The 20,039-nt window shown below is 44.4% G+C and overlaps 1 protein-coding gene across 4 annotated transcripts in view; it reads left to right on the forward strand.

Moving 5' to 3' along the window:
- The first annotated feature begins 6,017 nt into the window (after positions 1 to 6,017).
- The window catches only part of RGS6 (regulator of G protein signaling 6), a 229,573-nt gene continuing 215,551 nt past the window's right edge, over positions 6,018 to 20,039 (forward strand). For 3 of the 4 annotated variants that reach the window (XR_014546469.1, XR_014546470.1, XM_083607187.1), the window contains exons 1-2: positions 6,076 to 6,647; positions 16,042 to 16,142. Coding sequence is in view for 2 of the 4 variants with exons in the window: in XM_083607187.1 (XP_083463313.1) it covers positions 16,068 to 16,142 (75 nt within the window). In the remaining 2 variants the exon portion in view is untranslated. Of the gene's footprint in view, positions 6,648 to 16,041; positions 16,143 to 20,039 lie in introns of all 4 variants that reach the window. The other variant, XM_083607188.1, reaches the window with a different exon arrangement.

Genomic DNA, 20,039 nt, shown 5'->3' on the forward strand with positions numbered 1-20,039 from the left:
TAAAATACGTCAGTGGCCATTGCATGGCTGATACATGGCAACACGCATAATCACATGATAAATCAAGTGGGGCAACTGGATATGCTTTTCCACATTAAGTGGTTATATTTCTCATGCATAAAGCATGGTGAAGGTGCCATGGAGACGCAATGGGTGGTGACTTCTGCTAATGCTATAGAATGAGTATACTGCACAACAATCAGAAGTGCTGCCTGTGTTGAAGAACAACATGGCACCCGTAATCTTACCTCTTGAATCCGACTAGATCGGGAGTTGAATCTGACTTCCATACTGGCTACGGGATAGTCTCCTCCAGTCTAGCTTATGGAGGCAGGACACTTTAAGAGATGCTGACCCATCCATGGCACCCACTACCTGAGGCGCGTGCCTCACTCTGCCTAATGGTAGGGCCAGGCCAGCCTGCATTTAATCTATCATTTAGTTTCGTCCACGGATTCACAGGGCAGCTCTGTGGAGACATTTCTGTATTTGTGCAGATCTGCTCCCACCACTGAAAGCCGGCCTATGCGCCAGCTCGATCTGAGCAGCCAGAGTCCTGGCATGTGGGTAAAACAGACTAATAATGGAAGTTCCAAATCTCTTTTGAATCTAAGCATAAAGTCGGAAGAATTCTTAGAGTGAAAGATTTGCTGGTTGCATTGTCAATGCTTCATAGAATGGCAGCATTCGGTGCTGCACAATGTAAGTACAATTTTTATCCTGCTTGTAAGATTTTCATCCCCGCTTAGCCAATTCATTGCCTAAATAGAGTTATTAAATATTTACAAAACAAAGAACCTTCTGCAAAGAGGTTGAGGCATTTGAGATTCTCAAATTTACAGCACAATGACAAGTCCAGAGTTATCTGGGCTGACATTTGAATGAAATTGACAATGTAGCGCAAGATGCTCAAAAACCTCTGCATAAATACAAAAGGAGATAGATGGTCATTACGGATGCCTTAAATGTAGCTGGAAAGAATAAAAATATCTCAGCAACCAGATTCCTGCTGTATTGAGCTTGACGTAGCACCCTTTTTTCTTAGCAAATCTGATGCAGGAAGCCTAGGAACACAGATAAGATGCAGGAAGCATCTGGAGGTAACCATTCCAGTAGTGGGAGAGCTGGGAAGCTGAGCCCACTCCATTGGCTCTTCTGTGACAGGCCAGCTCCATCAGCCCTCTTCTCCCATCAACTGATACCTAGGGGCAGTCATTCTATCAGGCTGCCTCATTGGGAGAGATAGGAAGCAGGGCTCACTCATCAGCTTTGCTACTGTGCTGGCTGGTCAATATAGGACCTACTGTTCAGAAATTGGTGCCTGATTTTAATTTTCCTCTTCCCTCCTTGTCCCTTTTCCCTTGTGTGTTATGCTTTTTTTAGCTAGTAAGCCTGCGGTAGGGACAGTCTTGTTTTGATAGTATGTAAACCACTCTGGGAGCCTTTCTAGCTGAAGAGCAGGGTACAAATACACTAAATAAATCAATAGCAGCATCTCTCCAGGGTTTCAGGAAGGAGTCATTCCTGGCCCAACTTGGGGACTGCAGGGATTGAACAATCCAAATGCAGTTCCATGGAGCTATAGCCCATCTGATGCAGGAGGCAAATCTGACCATTGGAATCCAAGTGAAAAGCGAAGTCATTCAACATTTCCTGCTGTGAAATTTAGGCCATGGGTAAATTAACTTTGTTTTAAATTAAATACCCTCTCTTGATCAACTTCCTTGTCATTCTGGTCTTCTGAAAAGGTAGATCTAAAGTTCTGCAGCAGTGGATTCAAGAACTCCAGCCATTTTAAAGCATGATTCAACTGATTTGTTTCCGAGCACAATTCAAAATGCTGTTTTTGACCTATAAAGCCTTAAATGGCTCAGGGCTAGCTTACTAGAAGTACCACCTTCCTCTATAATCCAATCTGCAAATTAAGATCTCCCACAGAGACCTTACTCATGGTCCCTTCAAGGTATTTGTAAGGTAACAGCACGTGAGATTGACTTTTCGGTGGTGGCTCCCCCATCTCTAGAACTCTTTCCCTTAGGAGATCCATATGGCTCCTTCACTGTTTGCATTCATGAGTGAAGTTAAAAACAACAACACACAATTCGTTTTTGGCTTTTGGATGCTCCTGGATATTTTGGCTGCTATGTATCTGCTATTGTTATGTGTATTGCTTTATATATTATTTGTCATTCTGATCTCCCAATGAAAACAATGCAGCACAAAAGTGTTTGTTTTATTAAAATTCCTTTACACCCTGCTCTCTCTGTGATGTTGGAGGCATTTCCCTGAGATTGGAGCGAAAGATTCCCTTCCCAGGGGTCATAGGATTGCATCTTAAAGTGCTTTAATTTGGCTGGATCTTTCTCATCACTATTATTATATTAGGAATCATGCTTACAAGTCAGTCAGGATAAGCCCCCCATCCATAACAGTAATAGGCAGTTTGCAGATCTGTCTGTCTGCTCCAAAGTGTTTCCACACATTTTTATCAATGTAAATTTGCACATTGAGATCTTAATACTTTGTGGGAGGGGTTGTCCTATTATGCTCCACACAGATTTTTCTTATGAAGGGTAGGGGAAGAGTCACCTTATGGGAAGAATAATTTTCCTGGATATGTGTGAGAGTTTTTATAGTATAGATTTAAGCTTTTTAACCGTGACACAGAAACAACAGTACTTCTAACGTCTGTGTGGTGCTTTGGGTAATACTGAATAATCATAATGGACCACAGAGACCTCGAAAATAGTGAATGTGGTTCAGTTGAGAAGGACTCCAGAAAATTCACCATGCTGCTGTATTTTCCTATAATTTATACCCCACTCCACTGACAGAATACATTTTGATTTCACAAATGACCACCATTCTGTTAATCCTTGTGCATGTAGCGTCGTCTGTAACACACTAACTCCATCTGAAATGATGGGGTTATTTGTGACGGGGTCTGTGCATGTGTTAGGTATTTAAAAATCTCATCTAACAATCATTCATGTGTTTCCTGAACCTGTGGGTGCCAGCCTGCCATGAATACTAAACACTCCTTATTATAGCAAAGTGCACCACAAGAAGAACTATGGCCTAAATGCATTCAAGCAAGTCTTCCTAACAGGTTCAGAACTCAGTGGTGGCCGGGGCCCATTGAAAATGGCAGGGCAGAAGACAAGGAGGCCAAGAGAAGGTGGAACCAGAGCCAATGGCAGACAGAGCCAACTAACTCCAGTTTGGCTTCCTCCCTCTTCCCTGCTGAGTTCTATAATGGCAGCACTGAGACTAAGGAGGAGGAAGCTGACAGCCAGCACCACCACACGGGCTGGAGGTAAGAAGGCAGGAATCTGGGGACAGTCAGAACTCCAGCCTGGGATTGTTGTGATGTGTGATGGTGATTAATGTCCACTTTGGAGAGAGTAAAACCAGTGGAGGCTGCTCCATTAAGGTGAATGGAGAATTGCCCACCAAATTCAGCCTGCCTTAGCCAGTCCCCACCCAGTGGCAGACCTTGGTGTCTCAGATTTCAGTAGTGCCCTGTTCAACGCCAAAATCTGGTTGCGCCCCCCATCTCTCACCTTCCGTTGGACATCATAGTTGCGACGCCTGCTGCAGCACCCCAGAAGCTCCACACTCAGTAAAGGTAAAGGGACCCCTGGCCGTTAAGTCTAGTCGCGGACAACTCTGGGGTTGCGGCGCTCATCTCGCTTTATTGGCCGAGGGAGCTGGCGTACAGCTTCCGGGTCATGTGGCCAGCATGACTAAGCTGCTTCTGGTGAACCAGAACAGCACACGGAAACGCCGTTTACCTTCCTGCCAGAGCGGTACCTATTTATCTACTTGCACTTTGACATGCTTTTGAACTGCTAGGTTGGCAGGAACAGGGACTGAGCAACAGGAGCTCACCCCGTCGCGGGGATTCGAACTGTCGACCTTCCGATCAGCAAGCCCTAGGCTCTGTGGTTTAGACCACAGCGCTACCCGCATCTACACTCAGTACTCAACAGTTAATTTTACAAAAATTGTATTACCACATGCAGTGCTCATGTAACAAGGTATCAGTGTTTCAGCAAAAGGTTTTCCAAACAATTTCATGAATGATCAAATCTGACATGATTCCATGGTCTAAACTTGCACCTTTTCTGATTTCTGAACTGGTATTTCCTCCTGCGACTTCAAATGAATTAATTACACAACTGATCATTGCTGTGAGACATGCAGTGGCGAAGCATGGGAAAAACTCTTTCTGGCGATATGCTGATGGAATGGACACCTCAAATTTGGCATCTCACACTGATGGAAATTGACTTATGAAAATAGAGAAGGAAAAACAACACAGCAAAAGACTTTTACAAAGTTTGGGGAGACTTTATTTCATACGCAATGTCTAAGGAACATGGCTTTTGACCACCCGCTGTTTATGGAAATCTATGGAAAAGTACTTTGGTATAAAAGAACAATACAACAACAACAGTTTCTAGATACCTTTAGTCCTGAGCGGGAGTGGAGGAAAGATATGTTAGGGGAGGGATACATTTGTTTGTATTGTTTTGGCTATATGAAAAAAAAATCCAATTAAAATATTCTGAAAAACACACACCAGCATTTTAAATGGAGCCCGGAAATGTATCAGAAGCCAGGCCAGAATTGGTTAGATGTGTTTGGGCTATCTGGTCCCTCATTCTCCCCCTCCCCTTGAAGGTCATTTTTCAGGGTGACCAGGGCCAGTTCCATATCAACCCCAGGCTTAAACCCAGATTGGAATGGGTCCTGTTTCCTCCAATAGTGCCTGCAACTGAACTGCCACTACACTCTCAAGCACCTTACCCCAAAAGCGGGTATTACAGACCGGACACTGTTGTCAAACCCTCAGGGTCTTTTTCAGGAGCAGGTGTACCATCAACTTCTTTAAGGCAGTTGGGATAACCCCCTCATGCAAAGATGCATTAACCAGCCCCCACCCTGACTTGCACCAACAACCAGGATGGGCAAGGGTCAAGAGGGCCAGGGGTGGGATGGGCAGCTAGAAGCACCTTGCCCACATCCTCAGGCCTCCGTAGCTGGAACTGATCCCACAGAACTAGATATGACAGTGTGCTGGATGTCTCACCAGAGATTATAATAGCAAAGGAATCAATACAGTGGTACCTTGGGTTACAGACGCTTCAAGTTGCAGACTCCGCTAACCCAGAAATAGTACCTCGGGTTAAGAACTTTGCTTCAGGTTGAGAACAGAAATCGTGCGGCAGCAGCAGGAGACCCCATTAGCTAAAGTGGTGTCTCAGGTTAAGAACAGTGTCAGGTTAAGAATGGACCTCCAGAACGAATTAAGTTCTTAACCCAAGGTGCCACTGTATTGATATGAAGGCGAATGGGTTTGTGTTTGAAGTGCCTCGCAAACTTATCACAGCCCAGGCCTTTGATGCTTCCAGTGCCTCATTATCCCTAAATTGCTTCACAAGCAAGTCAATGCAGGCCTCCGACACCTCTTTGGGGCCAGCATGTAAAAGGCCCCGAAGCCATTCTGAAGAACTTCTGGCTGGCACTGGGAGGATACAACGGAAGCAGAGAGAAAACATTTCTTGGCTGCATTCACGGCCTCAGACCAGGCTTGACAGTGGGCTCATACTTGTGTTTGATTGTATTTGAGAGTTTTCTTTCACGTGTTTATGCCATCTCCCTTACTGGTTCATTATTCTCGGACCATGGCAGGCCCTGAGGGAGAGGAGATGACGCTCAAGAGCGATTGTGTCAACCACCTGGGCTGTCTTCATTATTCCTCTCAATTTTGTTGTACTGATGTGAAACGGGTTGGTTTTTTTTTAATAATATAGTTTTTTATTTTTTTAATAATATTACAGTAGTGCGGATTAGATGTTAGCGTTGTACCGGCGATTTAAAATGTGCACCGCCCTGAAATTAATTCAGGTGCGTTAAGCAAAACAACAAACAAACTTGCTGGGGGTTTTCTGCTGCACCTCCCTGGGGGCGGGCGGGCTGCGCTCTCTCTCTATAAGGCCTTCAGAGCCTTTGGAAACAAGGCTGCAGTTCCGCCCGCAGCCTGCAGCGGGCGCTGCTGCTACTCCCGCCAGCCCGCTGGCTCGCAAGCGACAAACCTGGGACTTGGAGCCTCTGTTTTTCCTTCTCCGTCCACATCTCCTCCCTCGGCTCCGCCGGGGTGGCTTCTTCTTCTTCTCCTCCTCCTCCGCCGCTGTGCTGGTCTCCCCGCCACTGCCCGGCCTGGAGCGGAGCAAGACGGCGAGGGCGAAGAGGAGCGTGTGCCAGAGCCGCGGGGAAGGCGAGCGAGAAGGCGGCGCGCGCGGAGGGGGAATGCAGCCACGGGAGGCGTGAGCCGCCGAGCATGTTGAGCTGGGCTCCGCCGCTTCTCCCGGGTCCACCTTCGCCAGCGGCGCTGCCAGCCCTCCCGCGACCCCTTTGGCAGCCGGCAGGCGCCCTCCTGAAGACGACGGCGTCTAAGATCCCCTGAAAGGCGGGCGGGAGAAAGAGAGATCCAGATCCCCGGGGAAGCCGCCTCTCCTTTAACCCGCCTCTCCCCCCACCCCGCCCGCCACTTCGGCTTCAACATGAATCAGGCTGCTCCCTGCCGCCCAGGGGAAATTTAAAAGCCGAAGGCGACCCACAGCAGATCCTTGGTTGCTAAGGTAAATTACGATCGCCCTTGCGCAGCGTCCTCGTTTCTTCACCCCTCTCCCCCGCATCAAAAAACCCCCACAAAGCTTTGTGGGGCAACGACGTCTAGCAATGCATGACTCCCCACCTCGCTTTCCCACGTTAAAGGGACACGGGAACTCATTAAATCGGTTCCTTAACCCCAGCCCCAAGCAATGTGTGTGCAACGGTTGCGAAAAGGAGGAGCAGCGGGATCCGGATGAAGCAGCTTCGCGGCCCCCTTGCCTTCCCCCTTTTGTTATTCTAGGGATGCAAATGAGTTGGAGGAGACGCACTGGATCGCGGGCGTCGCCGTTGTAAACGCGCCCTCGGCGCGGCGTTCCATTCGGAGCGCTGCTATTTGCATGCGGGGCCGTGGGCTTGGGGAGGGTGCGCGCGTTCATTTTAAGCGCCGGGAGCGTTGGTTTCCCCGGGCGCCCGCCGGCTTCCCCGGGGGGTTTGCGCCCAGAGGAGAAGAGCGGTGTTTGCGTGCTAAGCGGGGCGCTGCGAATCGGGGCCGCGGGGGGCGCGCGCGGAGGGCGATCGCTAAGCAACGGGCTTTGCAAGGGATGGCGCTGGCTCGCTGCTGCGCCGCTTGCCCCTGACCCTTGGAGGAAACTTGGGAGCAGGAGTTTGCCGCCGGCGGTCGCGTCTTGCTACGCGCTGTTCAAATGCAGTCCAAGGGCGGGAGACGTGGGGGGGGGGGGACCGCGCTTGGAAAATGGTCGCGCTTGAATCGGCGACCTGCAGAGCTAGAGGTCGCAAGTTTCGCGTATATTCGAAGAATGGGATTTGATTTTAAAACTCAAAGCAAATAAATGGTTTTGCAACCAGGCCCCGGAGTACTTGGGGGAGAGGAAGGGCCACGGGGTGGGGGTCTTCCAAACAGACCTGCTGCATTTTAGGCTGGAATCTACATCCACTTCCCTGGGAGTGTGCCCCGTTGAACTAAGAGGTGCTTACTTCTGAGTAAATGCGCCTAGGGTTGCACTGCTAGTCTTTCAGCTGCTTCTTGTTGTTGTTTAGTCGTGTCCGACTCTTCGTGACCCCATGGACCAGAGCAGGCCAGGCACTCTTGTCTTCCACTGCCTCCCGCAGTTTGGTCAGACTCAAGCTGGTAGCTTCGAGAACACTATCCAACCATCTCGTCCTCTGTCTTCCCCTTCTCCTTGTGCCCTCCATCTTCCCCAACATCAGGGTCTTTTCCAGAGAGTCTTCTCTTCTCATGAGGTGGCCAAAGTACTGAAGCCTCAGCTTCACGATCTGCCCTTCCAGGGAGCACTCAGGGCTGATTTCATTCAGAATGGATAGGTTTGATCTTCTTGCAGCCCATGGTACTCTCAAGAGTCTCCTCCAGCACCATAATTCAAAAGCATCAATTCTTCGGCGATCAGCCTTCTTTGTGGTCCAGCTCTTACTTCCATACATCACTACTGGGAAAACCATAGCTTTCTTCTGAGTAAATGTGCCTAGGGTTGCACTGCTAGTCTTTCAGCTGCTTCTTACACTTTCCTTTTGTTCCACAAAGGATTTGAGGCTGGTTGGGCCCTAGGGATGGGACTGGAATCCTAAACTCTGACCCACTGAGATCAGATGAGACTCTTCCAAGTAAACCACACTAGGGTTGCGCTGTAATCTGGTTTTCACTGCTGTCCCCAAGAAGGCCTTTTAATGTGGAATGCATCATGTTGTGAATGGGGCGATAGGAACTGGAAGAAGCCAATTTTCAGTGGGTTAGAGGTTTCAGCTATGGGTAGCCTTTGCCTTTGAGTTGTAGATGCATAGTCCCCTCCCCCAACAACAAACTAAAAAGACAGCAATACTTACTCACACATACTTCCATTTAGGCTGTGTACACACTATATGTTTAAATCACATTCAGAGCACGTTCTTTTGCTCAAAGAATTCTGGGCGGTGTAGTTTACCCTTCACAGAGTTCCATTTCCCAGGAGCCTTGACAAACTACAGTGCCCAGAATTCTGTGAGGGGACAAGTGTGCCATGCATGTGCTTTGGAGATACAGTGTGCACAGAGTCACATAAAGCCAAGTAAGTACTATGACATAACTGAGTTGTGGCTGCATACCCATCAGACATATAAAGCACCCACCCTGAAACAGAATATTGGGAACGGTAGTTTAATGGTGCTGGGAGCTTTGTGAACTACCGCCCCCATGGTTCTTTTTGGCTCTTTATGTGCTTTAAATATATTTAAATATCATATGCTGCCATGGAGTGATTGAGAACTTGCATATTACTTATCTGCACATCTTTCCAAAGAAAACCAAAGGCTCTTGCTTGGATATGAGACCGATTTCATCCCCATGCCACTAGCAAGACCTGGCTGGTGACAGAGAGAGGAAGAGTGCTGAGTGCAGGCATCTTTCCATATTCCCAGTAGCGCATGAGTGTGCCATGCTCTCACAGCTGCATTGCATGGCCATGCTGGTCCCACACAAGTCCCCACGAGCCTCTGTGTGGAAGCAGCTGTGGAGCAGGTTTAGGTACCCCATGTTTCTGGACAGTGGGGATTAGAAGTGCTAGCAAAAGCCTTAAGGCTGTGGTCCCTTAAAATTAAAGCTCCCTGGATGGGAGTTTAGTGTGCCCAGGTGGGCTTTGAAAGGGCAGCTCAGCTTTGATTGCTTGTTGAGTTGGCTGAACATGTTGCCTGCTGGATTTTTTTCTTAGGAAGCAGCGGTCCTGTCAATAGCTGTGTTTCCTTATCCTAAGCACAGAACAGGCTTGCACAGCTTGAAGCCTGCTCTCTGAGACTTTGATAAACCTTCTGTTTTTGCAGGTCACGATGAGACTGCTAGAAGAGCAGGGTTGTCAATTAATCAGCAGACCCCCCCCCTCCCCCGGTGCATTGCTGGCATGGGCTGCGTTCTTGATGCTGGCTTCCATGTTGTGCAGGGCGGGTTGCTAAGTCTCTCCATTTTTAGTAGAATCCACTTCAAGTTTATTCAAAGGATGCAGCCTGGGCACTTCACCATTATTTCCCTAATCTCATTAAAAAAAATTATATAACCTAACAATGCAGGTGTATGCTTTTATTTATTTTAATTAATTATTTCTTGACTGCCCACCCTCAAAAGATACCAGGTTGCTGTATGAAATGTCTGTGAAATTAACTCACACAGCATACAAGTGCAGTCTAAAACCAACAAATAAGCACAGCCAAATACAACAAGGCAGAGCTATAACTAAAGAGAAATCCTTATGTGTGCAGTACCAAGCACACTTGTATGCACTTAATTTCCATTGAAGCCGGTGGGACTTGCGTACAAGGAGTCACGTTCAGCATCATTAGGGAATCATAGTACTCTCTTCCTCTAAATAGTTATCTTGAAATTGCACTGCTGAATTTGAGAAATACTTCTCTGGAAAGGATAATTTTATGAGGTGGGAAGGGAACTCGGGTACGTCTGTGTTCCCATTTTTTTTATTTTGCTTTTGCAGCATAATCCTACAAGTCCCATTTCAGAACAATACCATGCTGTTCACAGGTTGCAGATGAATGTGGAGGGTGGAATATCATGACTTTTAAAGGCTGTCCTTTCAAAGGCTGGAGGATATGGGTTCAGGGGAAAGAGGGAAAGTGGTCGGCAGCAGCAGCAGCAACAACAAAATCTGTGATACACAGGAGCTGGAAATGGCTTGTATCAAGTGAGTCTGGAGAAGCCTTTAAAAACATGCAGATAGATAGATAGATAGATAGGGTTCTTACCAGCCCATCCCCATGAGGTCCCAGGGTGTGTTACAAAGATTAAAAGATAAAATATTAAAATCAGTTTAAAACAAATGTTAAAATACATGTTCCCCTCCTTGACAAGGTTATTCCTTCCTCTACCTATCCTTTTTACCTGTGAACTGGGGTGGGGAGTATACTATTGCCTTTCAGCTGGGACTTCCAAGGTTATCCTGCAGAGGTTATAAGATGGAAGGGATTCATGGAGGGTATAGCAGGGCAAGGGAGACCTAATTTTGTCTCCCTCACCCATCCAAGGAGTGAAGGGCATTTTCATACATGAGACTTAAAGCAGATTTCTGATATAACTGTAACTTTAGCCAGAATACCACTACTTGTTCTAAATGTCTTTCCTCCGCTTTCTCTTCCACATGAAGAAAGATCAGACATCTGCATAAATAGCGCAAAAGCAGCCCAAAGGCAATCTAAGCCTCCTACATGAAAGCTTTCAGAATCTGCAAGAGCCAGTGGGGTGTATTCAATGTAGACTAGAGCTGGTCTCTGCGTGGGAAGACCCAGACTTGGCCAGAAAGTTCATTGGGAAGCTGACCTTGGGCCAATCCTAATCCCTCAAACCAACCTGCTTCATAGGGTTATTGTAAGAATTTAGGTGGCCAGCTACTCAGGAGTGCTTTTGCCGCCAGTTAAAAGCACATGTTTTTATCCTTCACGTTTAGTCCCAGATGCCTTTGGTTGTTACTGTTGTGATGTCTTTACTTCATTGGATTTCCGTATTCAACTATTTAGTTTAGTATAAACTCAATTAGAATTTAGGGAATTAGAAGGTATTGTGCAGCCTAAACAATGGGAAATTGCTTTTGAATCTATGCAGAATGTTTTCTTGGACCTGAAATTGATATTGATTCAGCCAAAATTGATATTCCGAGTATGTTGGGCTCCACAACTTTTGTATAGGAAGACTAACATAAATAGATGTTGGAGGTGTAAAGCTGAGAATGCCTATTTGAGGCATCTGATGTGGGCTTGTCCACTGAGACATTCCTTTTAGTCTGAATTTGTTCCTTGCATCAGCTTTGTATTGGTGAAGCCCTTGCTATGGCAGATGTTCATATATTCTGAAATTATATCCCTGTAGTATGGGGACTAACAAGTGGACAACAAAAGTGGGTTTTGTGAGCTGTTATGGTGGCTAAGAGATTATAAGTACTCAGTGGTCTGAGAACCTCATTTCCCTGGCTATATTCAGTCATATCTCATATTGATATCAATTTTGTATGGCTACCTATTTCAGTATCTGGAGGGCTTAATTTAAGATTCAGGTACTGTCGGTGGTCTGTTAATTATTATTATTTGTATATAATTTGTATCATTACTATTTTCCCCCTTATTCTTTTTTCTTATTTAATTTTAATTTTTCTCTTTTCTGTTCTCCTTTTCTTGCTAAATTTGCAAATAAAAATGTAATCTTTTTAAATAAGGAATAAAACACAAGTTGGAACATGTGGGAGTAGTTAGAGCAGGGGTCTCCACTGTTGACCTGTATTTATTTTATTTAATTGATTGATTGATTGATTGATTGATTGAGTTACTTACTTACTTACTTACTTACTTACTTACTTACTTACTGCCCTATAGCCTCATGTTTCAGGGTGGTTCACTTGTGGAACTTGCTTTGATGAAGGAAATCTCATACTCTGAGAAGTAACTCAAGGCATGAAAATTCAGTGACAACCAGTTTGCCATTTGGAATCCAGATGTTTTGGACTTCCAGAGCCTATCACCCATAGCCAGTGTGTGGCCAAAGTTCAGGGATGATGGGAGTTGTAGTCCAACAACATATGAAGGACTGCTGCCTTTTGACCCATGGCCTACAGTTTAGTTAGATTCACCTTTTCTTTGTCTTCATTTGGGGGAAGCACTTCGCACTCTGAGACAAAATACATGAGATTTGAGAACTTTTGTTGTTGTTTAGTCATTTAGTCGTGTCCGACTCTTTGTGACCCCATGGACCAGAGCACGCCAGGCACTTCTGTCTTCCACTAGATTTGAGAACTAGCAATCCTCAAGTACAATGATACAGCATATCTCTTGCCTGCCTCTCCTGGCCTGGAGAAGTCCTTCACCACCTTCAAAGGAGCCTCTTGAGCATCTGATTACTGAACAACAACAACTTATACTTCTCCTCTTCCTCCTCCTCCTCCTCCTCCTCCTCCTCCTCCTCCTCCTCCTCCTCCTCCTTCTCTTCCTGGTTCAATCCTGTTTTGCCCCCAGCTCAGTTTGTACATACAGGTTCAATTTCAGTTTGACACCCTGCTTCAAATGGCAATGGTCCTGTGGGTGAGGCAACAATTAACTAATTTTACCAACAGCAAATATATATTGCAGTTTATCCCTGAGTCAACCATGCTCTCTGGTAGGAAGATGTCTGGATGATCCGCACAACAAATACGCAGCTGTAAGTTTGTTAGGCCTTAAATTGATACTCTGAATAGACCCCCCATAAAGCTAATATTCATAGTTCCTTGCTGCTAAGAAATCTTTGCAAGAATATCTGAATCACGACATCAGTCGTTGTTCAAGCCCTGTTTTAAAGTGACAAGTTGTCATGTCAGATAAAAAATTGCATCAGGGTTTGGGAATTAGGTATGTGCCTTTCCAGTGGAATAGTTCATCTTAGTCATGAATAAGCATTATTATGCAGCTTTATACTGTAACTGATGACCAACCTTCCCTTTGGAAATCAGTTTTGCCTTGATAGCACAGAACTGTAGTGGTGTGTGTGTTTAATTTCGGGACGGGTGTGTGTGCAAAAGAACTAGCCATTTGTCTTGCTACCTAAAGTCATAATGATCTGCGTAAGCATCTCCCTAGCAACAGAATTTGATGTCATAAATAGAAGATAGGGAATAAGATGAAAGATAAGCCACAGGTTTTATGCAAAATTGATTATTGGTGAAGCAATATCCTGCCATAGCAACGTCTTGAGCGTTATAAAGAGGGGATTTATTTAAGGAGAAGGCTCTAACCCTGCACTACTTCAATTTAGTGATGTCCTATTCATTCCACGTACAACAGCTTTTCCATTCACTTCACTGGAAGGGCAGAGGGATATGTGAGATGAGGGATATATGGGGAAACCATACGCTGAGGAATGTGTATCTTTGTGGTCATTAGCTTACACCAGCAGGTGAAGCAAAGCAGTGTGATGATGGCTGGGATAGGGGATCTTGTCTGTGATCCTTGGAATGGGAAAATAAGGATTTTGTTATGAGTAGGCCCCTATTTTCACCTGTGAAATGTTATAATCAGTGCTTGGAGCTGTGCACGCTCTTCCCAACATGGGATCGGGAACCGTGTGCCTTGCTCCAAGCGCTGGTTATAGTGAACCAGCTTTAGGAACTGCACCTACACAATTCATCCGCATGTGTGCTGTTCATTGTCCAGCAGGGAAAACTTCCATGTACACCTGCTTTCACTCACACGTTGCTCTTGCTGGGATCTGACAACACTTGTTTACTTTCCTGCTATTTCAAAGGAAGAAGCATGCACAGGATTTGACCTGTGACACTATCAGCACAGTGCTTCCTTTTTGCTGACTGTTAATCTTGTATAGTTCTTCTCTTAATTTGCAAAGTGCTCAACAATATTGATTGTATTAATCTTTGCAGTACTGTTATCCTAAATAGTAGAAACCCATTTTACAGATGCTAAAAGACAGTGACTTATTCCAGTCCATACATTTCTGCCAATCCCAAATATGGGGCTTTAGTTCACTTCTCTGTTTTAGCTCAGCACTGGTTTAAGGTATCTTAAACTATGTCCCGTTTTTTCACCCTGATCCAGAAAAGGAGGTGCAGTCATAGAAGCAGATATTACTTGCTTTATCAGGAACTACAGACAAATAAATGCACATTTGAATATGCTGTTGTCTGCACGCATTGTATTATGTTCTATCGGTTGTGCATCTTGCACCACAATCCTGTGCATACCTACGTGGGAGTAAGCCCTACTGAACTCATTGGGACACGCTTCTAGTTTAGAAGCATTGTTAATGTGTATCTTCATCTACGTTCTGGGGTAGCTCGTTTCACTAAAGTTGGGTCAGTGTGTTTGAATTTTAAGATAAAAACTCTGCACACACTTCCAATCTCATCCACTGTTGTCTACCATATTAATGTCTTTATTTTAATGGCCTCTGTTTTTAGATGTGGAATTCATCATGGCCATTAACTGTGAAATGTTCTAAACTGGTTGGGTATTAAGCCCCTAAAAATACATTTTTATTATACGCTTGATGCATAGCAGTTTGTTGATGCCTCTCAGTCCACTGGCATAAAATAACAGATCGTGTTCTTTGAATCTCCTTGCTAAATGATGATGAAACTATTTAGACTCTGCCAGTATTGACTTTATTTTTGCATGGTCTGATGCTTTTTCTAATGTATTGTCTATTAGCAAAAGTAATGGCAAATGTTCCCTTTCTCCTCTTCTCTCCATTCTAATTAGGCATGCAGTCATGATGGAGTTGAATTTGTCTGTTGTATTGTCAACTCCTGGAAAAAGAATTAACTTCCTGATTGTGTCTCTCAATAGACGTAGCATCCATGGCTAAGTAAATGAATATGGACCCGGGCACTCCTCCACTACCCCTATACAAGTCAAAGAAAATGTATTAATACAAAGCTTCAAAGTGAAACCGTTTCTGGCTAAGCATTAATGTAATTACATAGTGATGGGTCAGGACACTGGGTTTTCCTTAAGAACTGTTGACCAAGTAGAGGCAAGTGAATGAGCAATGGTGGATTCATTTCTGCAAAACTTTGGAGCCAGCAAGATGTCTCCTTAGGAGGAAAAACCCAATCTCTTAGATGCCAGTGGCTACTGGATGCCTGGACTTCTGTACCCGTGGATATGAGGCTCCTCAAGTTGGTGGTGATTATTCTTTTGCTCTACAGCCTCCTTCTTTGGCTGTCTTAAGACCCAAGATGCATATTTTTGGTTCTATACTTTCATACAGATTGCCATCATTTTACTCACTTACACTACGTGCGGTATGGGCAAGGGAGCTTTTGATTGGCAGGGATGTTTTTGTAGGAGAAATGGAGAAACGTCACATACGCTGTCATGTTGACTTCTGTGTTTAAGATCACCTGAGGAGGTTCTGTTAATGGCGTCCAATTATCAGAGTCCATCACATGTTCTGCTTGCAGGATTCCTACAGGCATCTGGTTGGCAACTGTAAGAACAGGATGAGCATTGGCCTGATTCAGTAGCCCTGGTCTTCTGTTCTTAACAGGACTAATCAAGCCTTCCCCAACTTGTTGCCTGGCAGCTCCCACCAGCCCCAGTCAACAGCACCAAGCCTAAGCAAAATACTAAGCAAAATACTACAAACACACCCTTGTCTCACCTGATCTCTCATCCAAAGAAAACAAAATTCTTCTTGCCCCTTGGCAAGGCATTAAGCATATGTTTAGACTCAAGTTTGCCACTCTGTTATTTCATCAGTGTGATAAAACTATTTCTGTATCTCATGCCTTTCAGGCATTATATGATGGAATAAAATTCCTGAGCACGCTTTTCGTCTCCTATATCTATGCTTATTATTTGATTTTGAATGTATCCTCATGTCTTTCTTCCTCTGGGTGACCCATTGAATAATGTTCTTCCCTTTTACAGCCTGGGTGAAAAGAAGGCAGTTCATAATGGCCCAGGGATCCAGTGACATGGAAACAGCTGATCAAGAGGAGAGCTCTCCAAATATGATTGTTTACAGAAAAGTAAGACATTCAGAGTCATTCATTACTTCTGTGCCAGCTTCTGAGCTGGATGACTGTTTACATGTTTTCAAAAAATAACTTGCTGCATAATCCTATACATGTCTACCTTGAAGTAAACCTCAGTGAGTTAAATGAGACTTACTCCTAGGTAAGTGTGCATAGGACTGTAGACTTATTTTCCAAATGGATTCTTCAGGTTTTGTACTATAAGATTAACAGTTTTCTGTTGTTTTTGTCTGTACTTGGGTACGCTACCTGTAAATTTAAAAGGATATCACTGACTGCTAGTAAAATAGGTTGAATTAGATTCACCTTTGTAATAGTCTGTTGTAGAACTGGTATTTTGGTTTGCTTTTTTTAACAGTAGACAGCCACAACCAAGCTAACTTCAGTTTTTGACTGACTTCATTGGAACCTAATTGGCATAAATCACTTTGACTTTGGACTGTATTCAATATAGTGCTAAGCAAAACATTCTGTCAGTGCAAGGATTTCTCCTTACACAATGGAATGTTCTCCACTTCTCCTCCCCCCTCCCTACATCTGTTCTTGGGGTTCCTACAGCCTGCCAGAGCAGATTTGGGGGTGGCACAGGGCATGCACTGGGAGAGGGTATGAGGGGGATCCTGTCGCAGTAGCACTAAAGCTTGCAGCTGAGCAGCTATTTAGTTGAATGCTGCCCAGAGTTGGCCAACTAAAAGGATTTGTCTTCAAGTTGAAGGTTCCAAAATAGTCCCATGTAGCCAGTTTAAGCCACTCTACGAAAAACATTTTCTCTTCCTTCAATTTCCAAAGAAGGGGCTATGTTGGAAATGTTTTAGCACACATTTTAACAGAGATGTCACTATAATATACCTACTAGTTGATAAAGAAAACAGTAGAAGTTCAAATGGATTGATGGGCATATTATAACGGCACTTTTCCTTATGACCATGAAAGTGGTGATATATAAAATGGGCCTGTAATCCTTTGCTCACTTAAACTGGAGTAGGTTCCATTGGCTTCAGTAGGACTTACTTCTCAGTAGACATTCATAGGATTGCACTGGAGCTGCATCCAGGTGGCCTTGCTGTGCTAAAGTAGCTGTAGCGTTTAACCAGGAGGTGGAGGGGAGGGAGAAATGGAAAATGCGCCAAATGGTTCTAGGTTTGTGCATTCCAGTTCCTGTTTGAGGTTTTAGCCACTGCATCAACTGTAACAGACTTCTGTCTGCCATTTGGACTAGCGGAAATCAGCATGGAGACCACCACAGCTCCTGTATTCAGTATGTGTGTGTATCAGATATCCAATTCGCATACTTTGTTGGCATACCAGGGGATGGGAGAAGCAGAGGAACTCTGCCCTCTGGAAACCTTATTGTGCAGTGTGTGAGATCATGGTCATAGCGGGCCTTTATTAAAGGCACCTGCAGGTTGCTTTCTCTCAATCAAGTCAAGAAGACCAAGCTGTTGGTTTTAACCTTTCCTATTATTACCAGCAAAGTTCTGTAATGCAGCCTAGCCTTCGGTAAACTCTATTTTATCTTTCCATAATGAGATAGCAGAAATCCCCTAGCGGGGACTGTTCTATTTCAGGTTTCATATGGGAAGCCAATGTTTTGAAAGCACTTGCCCCCAAGTTAACACATCAGGCACTATGTCAGGATAGAACAAGACTTCTCTCTGGTAATTAAACTGTTGACACGGGGCAGTTTCCCCATGGATTCCTTGCTAGCAATCGGCACCTTTTTATGTATAGCTGGAAAGAGTACAGTCCTTGTATAAGAGCTTTACCACTACTTAATCCAAACCTTTTAAAAAATGTAATGTAGAATGCATTATCTGATTCAATACGTTCAATGTCGCATTAGAAATACTTCAGGAAATAGATTTTAAAGATATATGTGACTGTGAGAGCATTAATTTGTACATTAGTACTTGTTCATCTACAAAGAATAGTTGTTGTTTTTTAAAGCAGAAACTAAACTAATTGCTTGCTTTAAACATAGCAGGAAATTCTCTTCAGTGCTGAAAGTGGAACTTACACATGAATCTGAATCAATAATCTTGTTTAACTATATATCCGGATAGAAGTGCTGAGTTTCATTAGGCTACCATTGTCAAGCACAATTTTTCTTTACACAAACACAGTGTGAATCTGTATGAAGAAGATTATATTTCAGGTTCTGGTGCAGTTGAAAATGAGTGTTAATATTGGGCAGCATCATATATACTGGGAGGAGGAATGCATGATCCTCCAGATGCTATTGGGGTTCCAGTTCCCATCATCCTTGGCCATTGACCATGCTGGCTGAGGCTGATGGGAACCGGAGTCCAAAAACATCTAGAGGGTCACACGCCCCCCACTGGTAAGATACATATGCTGAATCTTTATTTCCACGCTATGGACTGTTGATTTGCTGTATAGAGTCATAAAACCAGGGAAAGCAAATGTTCTCCAGATGTTGCTGGAGTCCAACTCTCATCAACCCCAGCAAGCATGGCCAACAGATGTAGCCCAGTGTTGACAACCCCCACATCAGACTGTCTAGGAGTCATGACTGGTCAGAAAACCTTTAAGACAGTAATCTCTTCATTCCCCCCAGATTCTTGTTGTGTTGCTGTATGTAGAATCATGCCCTCTCCCAAGGCACATACTACAAAGGTTAAAGAGCTTTCATTTGAAGTGAATTGGGTTGTATTGGGGCCCAGTGGAAGAGCACCTGCTTTGAATGCAGAAGGTCCCAAATTCAGTCCCGAGCATCTCCAGATGGGGCTGGGAAATACCCCCGTCAGAAAACCTAGAGAGCTGCTGCCAGTCAGCACAAACAGTGCTGATCTAGATGGACCAATGGTGTAACTTCGTATAGGGCAACATTCTCTGCTCCTATTGCTTCTTTCCATGTCTGTCACTGTGAGCATGGCAGAAGATGGGCAAATCCGAAACAACGCGGGGAGGATGTGAAATATTTTATTAAACAAGCAGTAAGAGGGAACATCAATTGATTTTTCATGACTGTCACTTGTCCTTGAAATCTAAGCTATACTGATTGCTTTGCTCATTTGAGTATTATTTCTCGGATCCAAATGGCCCAGGGCTTTCACTTTCCTTCAATAAAACTCATAAAAATAAGAGATCTGAGGGCCATGCCAGAAAGGAGCCTGCTTTTGTGCCATCTGGCAGAAAAGCCACAGAACAAATCTTGGCCTCTCATTACCAGGAAGAACTTTGTAATTTTGAGGGAGTTCAGGGGAACTATAAAAAAAATGGCAAAGGATTTGGGACAAATTGTATTTTAAAATGATATGTGTGTATGTTGTAAGTATGAGTAATTAATCTGTTTAGGAGCAGATAAACAGTTTGTGGGGCTTGGCCCAAAGAACACTGGATACTGTGAACTCACGCCCACCAATAAAAACTGCTTGCATTTTAAGTCCCTTAAGATTAATGTCATGTTTGTGTTATTTGCTGTAGAGGCTTATGGATATTTACGTAGAAGTTAGGTCCGTTAAATGGAGGCTGCAATCCTATACTGCAGAGATAGTCAACATGATGCCATCTAGTTGTTTTTGGATTCTAACTCCAGTCGTGCTTGACCAATGTCTATGTTGGCTGGGGCTGATGGGAATTAGAGTCCAACAACATCTGTAGGGTGCCACATGGTCTTAACTCTTTCGAACTCACTTACCTTGAACTCATTGGGGCTTCTGAGTAGAACTTGAGAGGACTTTGCTGTAAGTGGATGGATTCATGGATGAATTTATATGAAAGGAGAACCTAAAAATATTTCTTAATTATCAACATCATCATTATGGCAAAGAATGCAAAAATGTTTTCCTGGCTCAGTAAAGAATAATCTTAGCCTAGTTCAGCCTTCCTGAGCCTGGTGCCATCCATATGTTTTGCTCAACAGCAGCT

Source organism: Podarcis filfolensis (genome assembly GCF_964270895.1).
Source record: "Podarcis filfolensis genome assembly, chromosome: 1".
In the NCBI taxonomy this organism is placed as follows: Eukaryota; Metazoa; Chordata; class Lepidosauria; order Squamata; family Lacertidae; genus Podarcis; species Podarcis filfolensis.